At 50.1% G+C, this 18,173-nt stretch overlaps 1 protein-coding gene across 5 annotated transcripts in view; it reads right to left on the reverse strand.

Moving 5' to 3' along the window:
• Window positions 1-18,173, reverse strand: part of RASSF8 (ras association domain-containing protein 8) — a 139,410-nt gene that overhangs the window by 6,585 nt on the left and 114,652 nt on the right. For 3 of the 5 annotated variants that reach the window (XM_037420280.2, XM_075886310.1, XM_075886311.1), the window contains exon 5: window positions 4,768-4,942. The exons of 1 other annotated variant lie outside the window; for it this stretch is intronic. In XM_037420280.2, coding sequence (XP_037276177.1) covers window positions 4,768-4,942 — 175 coding nt within the window. Of the gene's footprint in view, window positions 1-4,767; window positions 4,943-4,973; window positions 8,162-18,173 lie in introns of those variants that run through there. One more of the 5 variants, XM_075886312.1, reaches the window with a different exon arrangement.

The raw sequence follows: 18,173 nt of genomic DNA on the forward strand, positions 1-18,173 counted from the left end.
GTGCTCATTGCAGTTAGTAAACTGCTGTCGTGTTCCGCTATCAACATCACATCAGAATTAGAAATAATGCTTATTCTATGCCATGCCACCCCGCAGTCTGTCATTTTATGTGTTTGTTACAGGCCTCCGTGCAATAGCACCGACTTCGCTCGTAAATCGTAAACTAAACAATGCACTAAATGTCGTTTGCTATCGGAACCCAAATGCCAACGTTCTTCTTTTCGGAGACTTTAACCTTCCAGACATTGATTGGCGGAGCACCGTACCCTCTTTAGTAAGCCAAACCGAAGCGAGTGATTTTCTGTACGTTTGCCTCAACTTTAATCTAACACAACTTGTATCAGAGCCGACCCGTGTTACCCAAGACACTGCAAACACTTTAGACCTAGTACTGGTCAACTGTCCAGACAGTTTGTCGTCCATTACCTTTCTTAGAGAAATAAGCGACCACAAGGTCATCCATGCTTCTTTTCGCTTTGCTTCAGCTTTGCGGAATAAGCGCGAAAAAACTATACACTTATACAGCCGGCGTGGATAACATTAATTCTAAACTGTTAAAGAATACTAAACATGTCACCGCGGTTTTCCTGTGTTAGCGGTTCTCGCAGTCACTTTCAACTGGTGAAATGCCATATGACTGGAAGGTGGGAATGGTTGTTCCAATTCACAAAGAAGGTGACAGGAATTGCCCGCTTAATTATTGCCCCATTTCATTAAGGAGTGTGCCCTGTAAGCTCATGGAACACGTCATGTACACAGAAATTATGAAATTTCTCGACTCGAACAAATACCTTCATTCTTCACAGCATGGGTTCCGCAAAGGCTTTTCCTGCGAAACCCAACTGGCCATTTTCCTGCATGTTATTCATACCAACTTAGATTCTAACCTCCAGACAGATGCGATATTTCTTGATTTCGCAAAAGCATTCGACAAGGTGCCACACTAACGTCTATTATTAAAACTTTCTCTTGCGAACATTAACCGGGACATTTTGCGATGGATTGAAGCGTTCTTGACAAACCGATCTCAGTTCGTTACAGTTAACAACCGTGCATCTAGCCCCCTACCAGTGACCTCCGGCGTACTGCAAGGATCTGTTCTTGGACCTTTACTCTTCCTATTATACGTCAATGACCTGCCTTTGCACGTGTCTTGCAAAGTTAGTTTGTTTGCAGACGACTGCATCACTTATCGAACAATTACTAACACATCGAATCAAGACTTACTTCAGGAGGACATCAATCGTCTACACCAATGGTGCGACCGTTGGTTAATGGAACTTAATCCTAAGAAATGCAAACTGATGGTATTTTATCGTCGGCACGACCCATTTCCTTACACATACACAGTCAGGAACATTCCCATGTGTTCTGCGCAGTCTTATAAGTACCTAGGTGTTACTATATCAAACGACTTGTCCTTGCGCACACACGTCACTAACATCATTTCTTCTGCTAACAAATCACTTGGTTTTCTCAAGCGTTATCTGAAATGCACCCCCAAACCGGTTAAACTACTGGCCTACCAGTCAATAGTCCGTCCGAAACTGGAATATGCATCTGCCATATGGTATCCTCACCAAAAATATCTCTTCAACGCACTCGAAGCCGTTCAAAATCGTGCCGCAAGGTTCATTCATTCTAATTATTCATATGACACGAGCATATCTTACTTAACGAAAGAATTGAATTTGCTTCCCCTTAGTACGCGCCGGCGCACTGCAGCCCTCTCACTTTTCGACAAGTTTTATCACACCTCGCTTCATCAGCCACCCTATATCCTCCCCGCAGGCCGAGCGTCTCATCGTACATGGCACACTTTTCAAGTAGGCCGCCCTCGCATGCGCACTGTTACCTTTTCCGCCACATTCTTTTGCCATGCCGCTACAGATTGGAACAACCTTCTCCACCAGATCGCCGCCATCACTTGTCCATGTTCATTTGCAGAGAGTAGCACTGCGCACTTTTCGCAATAAAAAGTGAAATTATAGTTTGTATTATTTACTGTACTAGTCCTAACCTATTATTTATTGTACTTGTGCTGACGTATGTAACACCTTAGCCCATGTATGCTTCTGTATTTTTCTCGTGATCAGTTACATGTTATGCAAATTATGTACATTAGCGCATGTATTTTTCTTTTTGTGTTTAGTTATGCATTAAGCAAGTTATGTACTAATGTATTCCCACCCCCTATGTAATACTCCTTTTAAGGGGTCTTTAAGGTAATAAAATGAAATGAAATGAAATTTCTGTTGGTGTCAATGATCTGGAAACAATCACAACTGGCCGTCTTTCTTTGTTTGGTTGTACCTGAAGCAGAACTGCCCCTAAACTGTACGAAGATGCGTCTGCAGAAAGAATAGTTGAATTATGCAGATCAAACTTTACCATACATCTATCGGAACAGATGGCCTGCTTTACGCTGTCAAAGGCCATCTGCTGAGGAGCAGCCCAACTCCACTCCTTGTTCCTTTGCAGCAACTGACCTAACGGTCTTATCTGCTAAGTCTGGGATAACCGCAAACAATGATTTGCGAGACCAAGAAATCGGTGCATGTCGCTTACATTTCCCGGTGGCTTCATATCACTGATCGTCCTAACTTTAGCTGGATTCGGTTGTATGCCATGTTTGCTCGCTCGGCATCCCAAAAAAACAAAGCTCTTTTACACTGAACTGACTCCTGATTCAGGGTTACGCCGGCTTCTGCCAATCGGTTTAAAATCTGGAACAGTCGCTCATCATGCTCTTTCTGAGACGAACCAAAGACCAGTACCTCGTCCGTTAGGTTTACAAGCCCCGGCACTCCGTCAAGGATTTCACACATCTGCCTTTGAGAATACTCAGGAGCAGATGTTATTTCGAACGGCCGACGCTCAAAGCAATAACGTCCAAAAGGAGTAATAAACCTTGTCAATTGCTGACAGCCCTTGCTTAGCTTTACTTGATGGAATCCAGAGTTCGCGTAAAGTTTAGAAAACACCATTGCTCCACTAAGCAGCCCAAGTGTCCCATCAACAGCAAGGAGCACAAACTGCTCATGTTTCACACTCTTATTCAACTGCATAAGCTCAACACAGATCCGAACTTGCCCAGAAGGCTTCAAGACGGGCACTATGCCAGCACGCGATTCGGTCGGCCCTTCAACTTTACGAATGACTCCGTCTCTTTCCATTTCCTGTAGCTCGCATTTCACACCATCCCTCAGCGGGATGGGTATACGACAAGCGGTGTGAATAGCATAGGGCACTGTGTTTGCACAGTTTGATGAACTGAGGCTTTGTCTACAAATTTCACAATTCCTAAAGCTTCTATTGCTGGCAAGCCTAGAATGACCTTACTCGCCGAGTTGACGACAAAAACGTCCTGCCTAACCTGACATCGTCTTCACAGAATATTGGCAGTAATTTTTCCTTTTAGGTCTAACACTTCACTGCCTGGCCCCTTCAAACTTACGTTAGACTGCTGTAGATCTTCCGGTACACCAGGGAAGGATGCTGGAACAACGTTTACCTCTGCTCCTGTGTTGACTTTAGAGATACGGTCACTCCGTGAATAGCGATTTGAACAAAGCAAGCTCTTGCAAACGTATCAGCTAAAATCCCAACAAAGTACGTTACCCCTTTTCGATCTAATAGCTCACTCGAAGCATGACTCCGGCGAATACTGTACAGGCCTACCTCGGATACACTTGCTTCGGCATTCGTGAAGTCCTGCCTTTGTGGGCACACCGCAGCGAAGTGTCCCTGTCATTGGCACCCGTAGCAGACTGTTCTTTTTGCATGACACGATGACTTCCAATGACGGGCTCTGCCACACGCCGCACACTTTCGGACGTCTTTGTTGACCGGTTGGTGCTCTGCCTACCCGCAAGCTTCTCGATAAACTGCGTCGACCTCAAGGCCAGTTGCTTGGTGGTACGCACTGCTGTGAAGCTTATGTTGTTGTACCGCTTCTTTTGTTCTTGCCCTGGACAGTGCAGTTTTTAGATTCAGTGTTTCGTCCATTTGGAGGGCCTCGGACAGCTTGGAGTATCGTAGTCCAACGACGAAACGGTCGAGGATCATCCTCTCTTTCATCACGCCATAGTCACACCTATCTGCCAGCGTATGTAACGCCGTCACATAATGGTCCACCGATTCACCTGCAGCTTGGTGGTGACGATGAAAGCACGCACTTTCGTAGACTGAATTCCGTGTGGCAACGAAGTATGCATCGAAGCGTTTCTTCACCACTTCATAGTCCTTTGACTGTTCTTCCGATAATTCAAAGGTCCGGAATATGTTGCGAGCATGTCACCCCATCGTATACATGAGCGTACATACCTGGGCCTCCCCAGTTCGCTCGCCGGAAGCAAATCGATAATCATCGAAGTCTTGCACCCACACCGGCCACTTTAACACCTTGTCAAAGTTGAAGTTCGTTGGCGGTTGTACCGGGAAGGGCTGGCAGAAACCTGTATTTTCTGCACTCGCCATAGCTCAAAAAGCAGCGCGCTACACTTCTGACACCATGTCCAGTTTCCGTGACGAACGACACCGTGTTGAACACGAACGAAAAAACGCCCCCGTACTCTTTATTTACTCTGAATATATACATGTGCCTATATGGAACGCATTCACAGGGCATTGCCCCAGTACGGGCGGCACGACACAACGTAAACACGATAATAGCCGAACGATTACGCCACAGATACCTGAACGAATGGCTCAATTAGTTGCACTGTCACCTGCTGGGCAGACAAACACAAGCATGAATGAACTGACCAGAGGCCTCCAGCCAATGCTTGTGGTCAGCATCAGCCAAAGCCAGGGCCTCCAGGTTGGCCTCGCGCAACTCTTCACTCAGTTGAGCCACCACGCGCCGACGCTCGGACAGCTGCTTGGACAGGTCTTCTTCGTCACACGCCCCTGCTGGACACCGCTTCTTCTCTGATGAAAGCTGCGCAAATCAGGATTTAGTGACTTGTAAAGCACTCCATGGTCTCCACAGTACAGAACATTAGAATGGAGACTTTTTGGCAACAATTATAGATGGTGTACAAGATGAAAGTGGCTGTACAAAATAAAAACCATTGCAAATTTATTCATTGGATTTAATATTTTCAAGTTTAGAATAAGTTTAATAAATCAAGCTTATTCACCTTTTACATCAGCTAGTAGGGTGCAACCAGTGAGCAAAATGGTATGGGCTTCTGGGCATGCTCATGTTCCTTACAATCATATTGCACGGTAGTCACCCTAATGACTGATCCTAATACATAAATATGAGCCACTCAATGTGCAATGTTTCTTGCCTGCTGTATGCCAGACGAGTAGCGGGGAACAAAAGCGGTTTATTCAGTAATGCAGCCGAGTATATAAGGAGCCTTGAGATAAGCAGATCGAGTGTTGCACGTGCACGTTGGTTGCCGTGCAAGCGTGACTTGCTGGCACTCTACTACATCTTTTCTTCTTTGGGGCAAAAAAAAAGGAGACATAACACACACACATAAAAAAAAACAAGCGTTGAGGAAATTTTTCGTTTGCAAACATGGATAGCCTTGCTATTTGTGACGTTTTGGCCATGGATAACGTTGCGTCTCTCGGCGAATGCGCTCACTTCTTCGAAGGACCTGAGTTGAGTCTGATGGTGCTGCTTGGTTTTCTGCCGGGAACTCGCGGGCAGGCGACGAGACTTCTGTGGCCCTAAGATGTTCTCTTGTGCGGCGTAGCTGCTGCCCATTGTTTGTAGTCACCACGTAGGATCGCGTGGGCCCTGCAGGACCGACCACTATGGCTGGAGCCCACGTTCTGCTGCGTGTGTCACATACGGACACTCGGTTTCCGCTATGAAGGTCTGGCTGACTCTTTGTAGTTCTGTTGTAGTAGAAGCGCTGTTTATGTCGTATTTCTTGCAGTCGCTGATGAACAGTTTCTGTGGGAACCGTCTTCGGTTCCAAGTGACAGTTGAGGACCAGGAGTTGGCTTCGGGTGTGACGTCCCATGAGCCTTTGAACTGGCGATTGCAGCCATTCGTCCCTCGGAGTGTTCTGCCATTCCAGCAACACACTGTAATATTCAAGGGTGGAAAACGGGCACTTGTTTAACAGATGCTTAGCTTTCTGAACAGCGCGTTCTGCTAAGCCGTTGCCGCGCGGATAGTACGGGCTAGACGTGATGTGGTTGATATTAAATTTGCTCGTTAAAGCGTGGAAGTTCGTGCTGTTGAAAGGCGGGCCGTTGTCACTGCACAGCTTCGCTGGAATGCCATGCGTCGCAAAGATTTCTGCACTTGCTTTGATTACTGCAGCCGCGGTGGCATGACTAAGCTTGCGAATCTCAAAGAAAAATGAGTAAGGGTCAACGATTATGAAGTATTCATTGCCTTCGTGGTGAAAAAGATCCACCCCGACAACTTGCCTTGGCAGAGTTGGTAACTCGTGGCTGATCATGGGAAGCCTTGCATTTCTTTTTTTGTATTTGTCGCAAATAGCACATGTCTTCGCTACATCTGAAATATTAGCATTCATGCTTGGCCAGTACATTATCTGTCGTGCCCTTGCCTTCATTTTATTTTTGCCACAATGTGCAGCGTGGAGCAGGCCGAACTCTGCGCTTTGCTGGCGGAATGACAAGCTTGTTACTTCTGAAAAGCAGCCCGTCCTTCACGTGGAGCTCATCCCGGAAACTCCAATATGACTTTCAAGTCATCCGGCAGCTGCTGCTTGCTTTGGGGCCACTCTGTACTTGCGTAGCGGCAGAGCTCGGTCATGAGTGTGTCCTCGGTCTCTGCTTTCACGCTGAGTAGCTGCTGATCTCAAACAGGTAACGAAGAAACAGCGTTGAGTTCCGTTTCATCCACCAGCTCTGTTTTGCGAGAAAAACGCGAAAGTGCGTCGGCCAAAGACAGTTCTTTTCCCGGTTTGTATGTCATGGCGACAGGAAATCTTTGCAGCACGAGGCGCATACGCTGAAGACAAAGAGGGCAATCGCAGAGTGGTTTCTTGAAAATTGATTCAAGTGGGCGATGGTTGGATTCAACTGTGAATAATTGTTGTCTGAGTATGTAGTCCTTGAACTTCATACAGCCATAAACTATGGCTAGGGTTTCTTTTTCAATCTGTGCATATTTCTGCTGCGTGGCCGTTAAAGAGCGGGAAGAATAGGCTATGGGGTGGTCATCTTGTAGGATGACTCCGCTGACGCCGTACTGACTCGCGTCAACGGACAATTTCACTGCTTTGGACTGGTCAAAGTAGGCTAGTACTGGCGCTGTAGCAAGACTAGCTCGTAACTTTTGGAAACTGTTTTCCTTCGCTTCTGTCCACATCCATGCCACATCCTTCTTAAGCAGCTTTCGCATATGCTCGGATGCAACAGACAGGTTTGGGATGAAACGCGATACAAAGTTGACCATTCCAAGGAATATTTGAAGCTCCTTACGGTTTTTCGGTGCAGGTACTTGAATGATGTCTTGTACTCTTTCTGGATCCAACGAGAGTCCTTCTGCAGTGAGGAGGTGGCCCATGTAAAGTACACTGGACTGCAAAAATTGGCACTTCTTTCTGTTGAGCCTTAAATTGCATTCTCTGCAGCGTTCAAGCAAAGCGGTGAGGTTTCTGTCATGCTCCTGCCTCGTCTTTTCCCAGACTAATATATCATCCATCACGACCGCTACACCAGCCAAATTTCCAACCACTTCATGCATGGCATGTTGAAAAACCTCTGGTGCCGATGCGATGCCGAATGGCATGCGTAGAAACCTGTACCTTCCAAACGGTGTGCTCATAGTCCACACACGCGAACTTTGTTCGTCAAGGATTATTTGCCAAAAGCCTGAAGCAGCATCGAGTGTGGAAAAATATTTGGCTCCTTGAAGCCGCAGCAGTACGTCGTCCCAAGTCGGCGTATGGCAATGCTCTCGCAAAAACGCCTTGTTTCAATCTCAAGGATCCAAACATATGCGTACCTTCTCATTCTTTATTACTACGACCATGTGGCTGGACCACACACACGGCTTTTTCACCTTTGTGATGACGCCGTCGCGTTCCATCTCGTCTAGCTTTGCTTTCACTGGTTCTTCAAGGGCGACGGTAATTCTCCTTGCGGGTTCGATGGTTGGTGGTACATCGGGTTTAAGCTGCAGGTGATAGGTGAAGCCTTCAAGTTGTCCTAGGCCCTGGAAAATATTGCCACGTTTTACTTCTCAAGTTTTGTTATCGCCCTAAAACACTACACAATTCTCAGCGCAAAACGCGCGTGAAGTTTTCGAGAAGCTTCCGGACTTTAGTAGATAATTTCGATAAGATCACGCCCACTCTGCGAACTGTACAGATTATTCTGGAACCTACACCACTGCCAGTGATAACGCTAGAACATTCGATGGCAAGAGTATAAATGCCGACGCACTTCGCCGCTTGTCAGTGGTTGATCGACGGCCGACGCTCCGTTCGCCGCTATCAGTCCAAGACTGCTACTGTAATCGGACTTTCCGTTTACCGGGCACAGGTTCACCCAAATCAACAATTAAATTCCAACACAAAGTCTCCTGTCTTCGGCCACATCACGACCTCGTGACTTCTGGTGGAGGTGCTGTTTCTTCCATGTACCGGACGCCTCCTTCAAGCCGCGACCCCAACCCTAGCGTCAAAGAAGACACGGACGCTAACCCTGAACAGCGACCAAGCCGCAGGCAGAGGGGACTACAACCAGAGTACGGGCCTTTTCCTGAAGCAGCCAGGCAGTCTCGGATCCCGACATCCACTACTGCAACCATGACCGCCCCCGTGCAGCCTGCACCACTCCTGCTCCGGCAACCCAAAGAGCCGCCACCTTTCCGCGGTTCGCCATGGGAAGACCCGGAAAGCTGCATCAAAAGGTTCGACCGCGTCGCCGCCTTCAATGACTGGACAGACAATGACAAGCTCCGGCATGTGTATTTCGCTTTAGAAGATGCTGCTCGGACCTGGTTCGAGAATCAAGAGCGAAGCCTTACAACGTGGGACGTCTGTCGCGCCAGGTTCCTCATCACTTTCGCAAGTGTGTTGCGCAAGGAGAAGGCTGCAGCTCTTCTTGAAACCCGCATGCAGACGCCAAACGAAAACGTGGCGCTATTCACTGAAGATATGATTAAACTTTTCCTCCACGCTGACTCCGACATGTCAGAAGAGAAGAAGGTCTGTCTGCTCATGCGAGGAGCAAAGCAGGAACTCTTTGCCGGGCTGATCAGAAACCTGCCAAAGACGATTGCCGAATTCATTTCAGAAGCATCTACGATAGAGAAGACGCTCGAGATGCGCACGCGGCAATATAACCGTAGCTACTCGTCTACCAGCTACGCCGGCATTCAAGCGCTTGGAACCACTGACTTGCGTGAGACTATCCGAGCGATCGTGCAAGAAGAGCAGCGAAAATTACTTGCTTCAGCACAGCCTCACGTGGAATCCATCGCGGACGTCATACGCCAGAAGATCCAGCAATCACTGGGCGTTCCTCAGCCTCAAGAGCCTCAGCTGCAAGCCATGAGCTATGCTGCTGCAGCCCGCCGCCACGCCCCCTCCTCCACGCGCTCGCCAAAACGCTGCCCCATCGCTCTTCAGTTGCCAGACGCCACCGCCGCCACCACCCCCACCGACGTCCTACCGTTCGTCAGCGGCCCAGCGCGGTGCGCCGAGGAAGACTGATGTCTGGCGCACCCTTGACCACCCCCCGCTCTGCTACCATTGCGGCGAGGCCGGAAACAAATACCGCCGTTGCCAGTACCGACAGATGGGCCTGCGTGGCTTCGCCGTCAATGCACCGCGTCCGCAGCCATAAGAACGGCCACGTGACATCGCAGACTACCTGACAGGAACTCAGTGTACACCACGAAGTCCTTCCCGTTCGCTGTCGCCCAGCCGCCGCATGTCACCGCACTACCGGCAGTACTCTGGCCCAACGCGGGGCCGGTCTCCTAGCCCGTATCCGGGAAACTAAGGGCAGCAACCGATGGATGTGCGGTAGCTATGCGAGGAACTACCGAAGATCCTCCGACGAAGACGCCGCCGCGACGGAGCTTTCCGAACACAACGCCAACCAGGCAAAACCCTGACGGCGAAACCTCACTTGCCGAAAGTGACCCGACGACACAACATGGAAGCAGCAAACGCCACACCACGCCCTAACTGTAATGTGAGACGGCTAACTAGCGACCTGGACGTTCTTATCGACGGCCACAGTGTGACCGCTCTCGTCGATACTGGAGCCGACTACTCCGTTATCAGTGGGTCGTTCGCCGTGAAGTTAAAGAAAGTTAGGAGAGCTTGGGAAGGCCCTGAAATCCGCACAGCCGGAGGTCACCTCGTAACGCCTGCAGGAATCTGCACAGCGAGAGTCACTATTAACGGCCGTATTTATCCTACAGACTTTGTAGTCCTACAGCGTTGCTCGAGAGACGTCATCCTCGGCATGAACTTCTTATGCCTCCATGGTGCTGTCATCAACCTAAAAACAAAGTCGATAACGTTATCCACAGAAGAAGCTCTACTGCCGCGCACCCCGTCAAGAAACCATGCCTTGAATGTGCTGGACGAACAAGTCACCATTCCGCCTCGCTCAAGCGTCATTATTTTAGTCGGCGCTCCTAAATCACCTGACTTGGAAGGCGTCGTTGAAGGCAGTCAGCATCTGTTGGTCACCCGAAATATTTGCGTCGCAAGAGGAATTGCAGAGCTGCGGGGAGGCAAAGCAACGGTTATGCTGACGAATTTCAGCAATGAGTACAAACATGTGAACAAAGGAACAATGGTCGCATTCATCGAAGAAATTGTCGAAGCCACCAGTGCTTGCGCCCTCATCGATTCTGCGGAACCTGCTCAGAGGAACCAAGCCCTTCCCATAGCTTTCGATGTCAATCCCAGACTTCCAAACCATAAGCAAGAACAGCTTAAGGCGCTGCTCCTGCAATACGAAGATTGCTTTTCGTCGTCATCAAAAATTCGGCAGACCCCAATCACGAAACATCGCAGCATAACCGAAGAAAATGCCAGACCACTCCGTCAGAGTCCGTACTGGGTTTCGACGCGAGAACGTGAGGCCATGAAGAGACAAGTTGATGAAATACTGCGGGATGACATTATCCAGCCGTCCAAGAGTCCATGGGCATCCCCCGTGGTGTTAGTGAACAAAAAGGATGGGACCCTACGTTTCTGCGTCGATTATCGCCGCCTGAACAAAATCACAAGAAAGGACGTGTTTCCTCTCCCAAGAATAGACGACGCACTTGATCGGCTTCATAACACCAAGTACTTTTCGTCAATGAACCTCAAGACTGGCTATTGGCAAATCGAAGTCGACGAAAGAGACCGAGAGAATACAACGTTTATAACACCGGACGGCCTCTTCGAGTTTAAAGTGATGCCCTTTTGTCTTTGCTCAGCGCCTGCAACTTTTCAACGCATTATGGATACAGTACTAGCAGGATTGAAGTGGCAGACTTGCCTTGTGTACTTGGACGACGTCGTCGTGTTTTCCTGGAGTTTCGATGAGCATCTTCGGCGCCTTGAAGCTGTACTTCAAGCCATCAAGACGTCCAGACTCACACCGAAGCCAGAAAAGTGCAGATTTGCGTACGAGGAGCTCTTGTTTCTGGGGCACGTTATTAGCAAGTCTGTAGTTCGTCCCGATTCACGGAAAACAGCCGCCATCGCGGACTTCCCGCCGCTCACTGACAAAAAGGCGGTGCACCGATTTCCGGGCCTGTGCGCCTATTATAGGCGGTTCGTGAAAAACTTTGCCCGCATCGCCAATCCTCTCACTAACCTTACCAAAGCCGACATGGAGTTCAAGTGGGAAACGCCGCAGGAACACGCTTTCCAGGAGCTTAAACATAGCCTCCAGACGCCTCCGTTACTTGCCCATTTCGACGAATTCGCCAAGACAGAAATACACACTGACGCAAGCAGCGTAGGCCTTGGCGCCGTTTTTGTGCAGAGGGCTCACGGACTTGAAAGGGTTATTAGTTACGCCAGCCGATCGCTATCAAAGCGGAAGCCAATTATTCCACAACAGAAAAGGAGTGCCTCGCCATCATCTGGGCTACGTCGAAATTTCGCCCCCACCTCTACGGCAGGCCCTTCAAAGTTGTGAGCGACCACCACGCCTTGTGTTGGATAGCCACCTTCAAGGACCCTTCAGGTCGCCTCGCACGATGGAGCCTGAGACTTCAAGAATATCACATTACTGTCATTTACAAGTCCGGTAAGAAACACTCCGACGCCGATTGTCTCTCTCGTGCGCCTGTCGACCAACCACCACCCGACGACCCGGATGACGACTACTTCTTGGGAACGATAACTACCGACGACTTCCCTGAACGACAGCGGGCCGACCCGGAACTTAAGGCCCTAATAGAATACCTCGAAGGCAGAACCACGGAAGTCTCGAGGGTATTCAAGCACGCACTTGCGTCGTTCTTCCTGCGAAACGGTCTTCTACAAAAGAAAAACTTTTCACCGCTGCGAGCTAAGTACCTTATTGTGGTGCCTTCACCTTTGCGACCAGAGCTCCTGCAGACCCTGCACAACGATCCGACGGCAGGGCACCTCGGTGTTTTTCGCACGCTCGCGAGGATACAAGAAAGGTACTACTGGCGACGTCTTACCACCGACGTCACTCGTTATGTGAGGACATGCCGGGACTGTCAGCGACGCAAGGCACCGCCGACAAGGCCAGCGGGACTTCTGCAGCCAATGGAACCACCTTGCCGACCTTTCCAGCAGATTGGTATGGACCTACTGGGGCCGTTACCGACGTCGGCTTTCGTAAACAAGTGGATCGTGGTAGCTACCGACTACCTCACTCGCTACGCCAAGACAAAAAGCCCTTCCCAAAGGGAGTGCATCCGAGGTAGCGAAGTTCTTCGTCGAAAATATCGTTCTATGTCACGGCGCCTCGAAGGTCCTTATCACCGACAGAGGAACGGCATTTTTACTGCCGACTTAACTCAAGCGATCTTGGCATACAGCCAGACAAACCACCGCCGGACGACAGCGTACCACCCACAGACCAACAGCTTCAACGAGCGGCTTAATAAGACGATTGCCGACATGCTGGCAATGTACGTCGATGTCGAACACAAGACGTGGGACGCCATTCTTCCATCTGTGACCTTCGCATACAAGACGGTGGTGCAGGAGACGACGCAGATATCTCCATACAAATTGGTCTACGGAAGGAGCCCGGCAACGACGCTCGATGCCATGTTACACAACGTCACCGACGAAGAAAACCTCGATGTGAGTGAGTACCTTCAACGCGCCGAAGAAACCCGACAACTCGCTCGTCTCCGTATCAAGAATCAACAGACGACTGACAGCCGCCATTACAATCTTCGACGACGCTTCGTGGAATACCAGCCCGGTGAACATGTTTGAGTGTGGACGCCGATACGCCGACGTGGACTAAGTGAAAAGCTTCTGCGACGGTACTTCGGATCGTACAGAGTGGTTCGACGTCTCGGCCCACTTGATTACGAGATTGTCCCCGACGGCATCACGAACTCTCAACGACGCCGATTGCGACCTGAAGTCGTCCATGTCGCGCGCCTCAAGCCGTTTCATGCGCGTTGACAAATTGAAACAGTGTTTTTTTTTATTATTATTGTATCGTAATTTATTCATTGTACTTTCTTGCATTATTGTTGTACCTTTATCTTTAGTTAAAGCATCGGGACGATGCCTTTTTCAGAGGGGGCAATACCACGTTCCATTTCCCAAGTTTTGTTATCGTCTCAAAACACAACACAATTCTCAGCGCAAACCGTGCCTGCAGTTTTCGAGAAACTTCCGGACTGTAGTAGATCATTTCGATAAGATCCCGCCTACTCTGCGAACTGTACAGATTATTCTGGAACCTACGCCAGCGCCAGCGATAACGCTAGAACATTCGACGGCAAGAGTATAAAGGCCGACACACTTCGCCGCTTGTCAGTAGTTGATCGACGGCTGACGCTCCGTTCACTGCTGTCTATGCAAGACTGCTACTGTAAGCGACCTTTCTGTTTACCGGCCACAGGCTCGCCTAAATAAACAGTTAAATTCCAACATAAAGTCTCCTGTCTTCGGCCACGTCACGACCCCGTGACAATATTTACCAATTTTTACCCCGTGACACGACCCCGTGACAATATTTACCAATGCGAGCATGTGTCAATTGTGACAAAGAAGAACACTGGTTGTTTTGCTCGAAGAGAAGAAGGTGCGCCTACTGATGCGGGGAGTTAAAAAGCAGTTGTTCACTGGACTAGTGCGCAACCCTCCCAGCACTGTAGCGGATTTCCTCCATGAAGCCACAACGATGGAGAGAATGCTTAGGCAGCATTCGTCTCAGTATGAGCGTCCTGGCAGTCATCAGTGCCATCGGCCCTGCCAACACCTGACGTCACCACTATATAAGACACTTGACGGCGCTTGTGCGCAGTATTGTGCATGAGGAGCTGCAAAAGCAGCAGGCGGTTTCTTCTCAGCCCCATGTTGCTGCACTAATGAATGTCGTCCGCGAAGACGTTCGGCAGCTGGTGCAACCCATTATGACTCTGCGTCCAACCGAGGTCCAACCCATGATGGCCCCGCATCTAGCCGAAGCTCCACTATTAACGTACGCGGAAGCATTACGTACTCCTGCACCAACTATTGGCTATCCGTCCCATCCGTCCATTCTGCAGACGGTGCCATCATTCTACTTGGGACCACTGCAGTATGGCAACCCACCATTTAGACGGAAATCCAGTGTGTGGCGTGCTCCTGACAACCGGCATCTCTGTTATCACTGTGGTGAACCAGGTCACATCTATCGTGAGTGCTCATACAGGCATATGGGTCTTCCTGGCTCTCGTCCAGACGCTCATCGACCCAGAGATGGTGAGTGGCCCCGTGCTATCGCCGAATACTTGGCAAGCCAGCAGTCCCCAACCCTTCTGCGTCGCCAATCCTACTCACAATCTCCACGGAGACCTTTGCAAACGTCCTTGCAGGACAATTGATTGCCTAGATCCGTGAGCCCGTGCCAGGGAAACTAAGAACAGCGACCTCTCAGGGTGCGGCTGCTCTTGATCGACCGTTACAAGACCCTCCCCTGAACTGCCTTCTCACATCCGATGACCTTCTTTCACCGACGTGTGCCATCGACAACGAACATGTTTCTGCTCGCATCTCCGTTCTTGTCGTCGACCACCCGCTAACCGCTCTGGTAGATACGGGTTTCAATTATTCCGTGATAAGCACTGACCTCGTTGCACAGCTGCGAAAGATAACGACACCTTGGGGACATGGACCCAACCTCCGGACTGCAGGAGGTCAACTATTGACACCGCTGGAAATATGCACTGCCAGGCTCCAAATTCGTGAGTCGACATACATTGCTTCCTTCGTCGTGTTGCGCGAATGCTCCCAAAACCTAATTCTCGGAATTGTTATGCCAGCGAGTCCGCCTGACGCGAACATCTCAACGACGTGAACACGCGCGGCGCCTCTCTCGCCCACGTGCATTGAGTCAGCGGCGCACGTGACAGCGAGCCGGCGTCCTCGTGTCTGGTGGTCTGACGCATGGCGCGGCAACCCCATTGGAGGAATCTGCCCTGACGACCAGCGGCGCTTCTGATTGGACATTTTGGTTGGACCCGGTGTAAATAAAAGAAGCCTTGCGGCGCGTCCCGATCGGCAGTCCTACGAGAGAGGAGTCCCCATGTCGGAGAGCCGACATGTGTGTAAGTCAGCGGTCTTAGGCGAAAAGTTGACCTATGTATTAGAGAGGAGAGCTCGGCTCTTCGAGTCTCTGTCGGCCCCAGTGCCGAAATTGTAACGCCTCTGTATATATGCTGTACATAAACCTTGTTTAACTCACCGTCGTCTCGTCCGCTCGTCTTATCAGCTCTGCGCAGAAGCAGTCGCGAGCTGATAAACATACGCTACCAAACGGCTGGTGACCTTCCCGGCGGAGTTGAAAGCAGTGGCGCCTTCGGTGCCGTGTCGGCGTCGCCGTCTTTCGCAACAGTGGTGGCTTCGGCGGGATCGGTCCGTCGTTCGCAACAGTGGTTGGCAGCTGCGGGATCGACCGGCGTCAGCGACATCGATGCGGTGAGTGCCTGATGTTTTCCCCTCAGTTCACCAGACTACTCTAGCTCAGGTTGTAGTAGTTTAGAGAAGGGCTGTGTGAAGCATTGAAGGGAGCTTTGATCGTTTCAAGCCAAGTCGAAGCGCTTTGAAACCAAAGTTAATGCGGAGGGGGTAAACAAGGGAGAGTGAAAAATTGCTTGCGCGTCTTGCTAGTTGACTTATAGGGGGTACGGCAAGTAGATTCTTAACAGGGGCAAACAGCAAGAGGCTAGTGTGAACGATGGAGAACCTTAAAGTGAAGGAACTCATCGAAATTTGTGAAGAACTCGGCATTACTTTGGGCCGTGCGAAACGAAAGCAAGCGATCCTTGAGATCATGAAGGATGAGGGAGTGTCGGCTGAGGAAGTCGATGAGGCCTGGGTGGATATCAAAGCACGCCGCGAGGAGGCTGAAAAGCGAGAAGCTCGCGAACGTGAAGAAGCTGAAAAGTGAGAAGCTCGCGAACGTGAAGAAGCTGAAAGGCGAGAAGCTCGCGAACGTGAAGAAAGGCGAGAAGCTCGCGAACGTGAAGAGGCTGAAAGGCGAGAAGCTCGCGAATGTGAAGAGGCTGAAAGGCGAAAAGCTCGCGAACGTGAAGAAGCTGAAAAGCGAGAACGTCGCGAGCGCGAGGAGGCCGAGAGACAGGAGCGCCTCGAGATGAAACGAATAGAATTGGCAATCCTACAGTGTTCGCAGGCGCCTAGCGCAGCTTCTCCGACGATTCAGGTCAGCGGTATTAGAATTTGGGATCAACTGCCACCGTTCGTAGTAGGCGAGGACATGGCGAAGTATCTCGTCAAGTTTGAACACGTCTGTGAGCGAAATGCTTTGGAGCAGTCTCTTTGGGCGCGGAACCTGCTAGCTCTTCTTCCCGGCGAAGTGTCCGACGCGATAACTTGCTTGTCGAGGGAAGCGTTTGAGAGCTATGACGACGTTAAGGAAGTGCTCTTGAGACGTTATAAGTTGTCACCCGAGGCTTTCAGGCAAAGGTTCCGGTATGCTAAAAGGGGGAATGAGTCCCACGTTGACTTCGCGTTTCGTCTTAAAGCCGATTTGATTGAATGGCTCAAGGGCGAAGGTGTTTATGACGACCGCGATAAAGTGGTGGAATGCGTTGCATTGGAGCAATTCTACCGCTGCATCGAGGAGGATGTCAAACTTTGGCTGCAGGACAAACTTGGTGAAGTACAGCTAAACAAGGCAGCAGAGTTAGCTGAGGAGTATTATACTCGCCGAAAGTTGCACAGCAGGGCAGTGCGCGTTGAAAAGGATGAGAGAAAAGAGGGCTTTTCAAGGAAACCTGATCAACGGAAACCCGTTCCGCACCGTAATTTCAAAAAGGACCTGTCTCTTACGAAGGACAGTGTAGGCGAAGGGCAAACAGAAGCGGAGAAATCGAGTGAGGTTTCTACCACACAGGCATTTGAATCGGAAAACAAACGGAAGCCGCTAATCTGCTACAACTGTAAAAAGGAAGGGCACATCGCTAGAAACTGTCAGGAAAAGTTTGCCTTCGCAACGATCCGAGAATCAGAAAAAAACATTCGGTTGTTGGAGCCGTATCTCCAAGAAATTAGAGTCAATGAGAAAACGTGCCGAGCACTTAGAGACTCAGCGGCAACCATGGACGTTGTCCATCCTTCATTGGTGTCTCCGGATGACTTTACAGGAGAATGCGCGTGGATCAGGCAAGTCGCCGAGGTGCAGAGTGTTCGCTTACCAATCGCCACGGTTGTCATTGAAGGCCCGTTCGGTATGCTTCGCACCGAAGCAGCTGTGTCTGCCGCGCTAAATGATCGTTTTCCTTATCTTTTCTCCAACAACTCGGAGCAGCTTCTCAAAGAGCAGGGCAAATCGTTCTTCCCCAACTTAGCGTGCATGGCTCTCACGCGATCGCAAGCGCGGAAGCTATCGCGGCAGCTTGACCTGGTTCCATGCGGTGAACTCTCAAGTGACCTTGTCGGCGGGTCGACGGAACCCCAGAAAGGAAAGTTTCCGCATGAGTCATGTGAGCAGTCACGCGAGCGGCCCGTCGCCGACCCGACCGGCGCGGTTTCCGG

The sequence above is a fragment of the Rhipicephalus microplus genome, chromosome 2, assembly GCF_043290135.1.
Source record: "Rhipicephalus microplus isolate Deutch F79 chromosome 2, USDA_Rmic, whole genome shotgun sequence".
Taxonomy (NCBI): domain Eukaryota; kingdom Metazoa; phylum Arthropoda; class Arachnida; order Ixodida; family Ixodidae; genus Rhipicephalus; species Rhipicephalus microplus.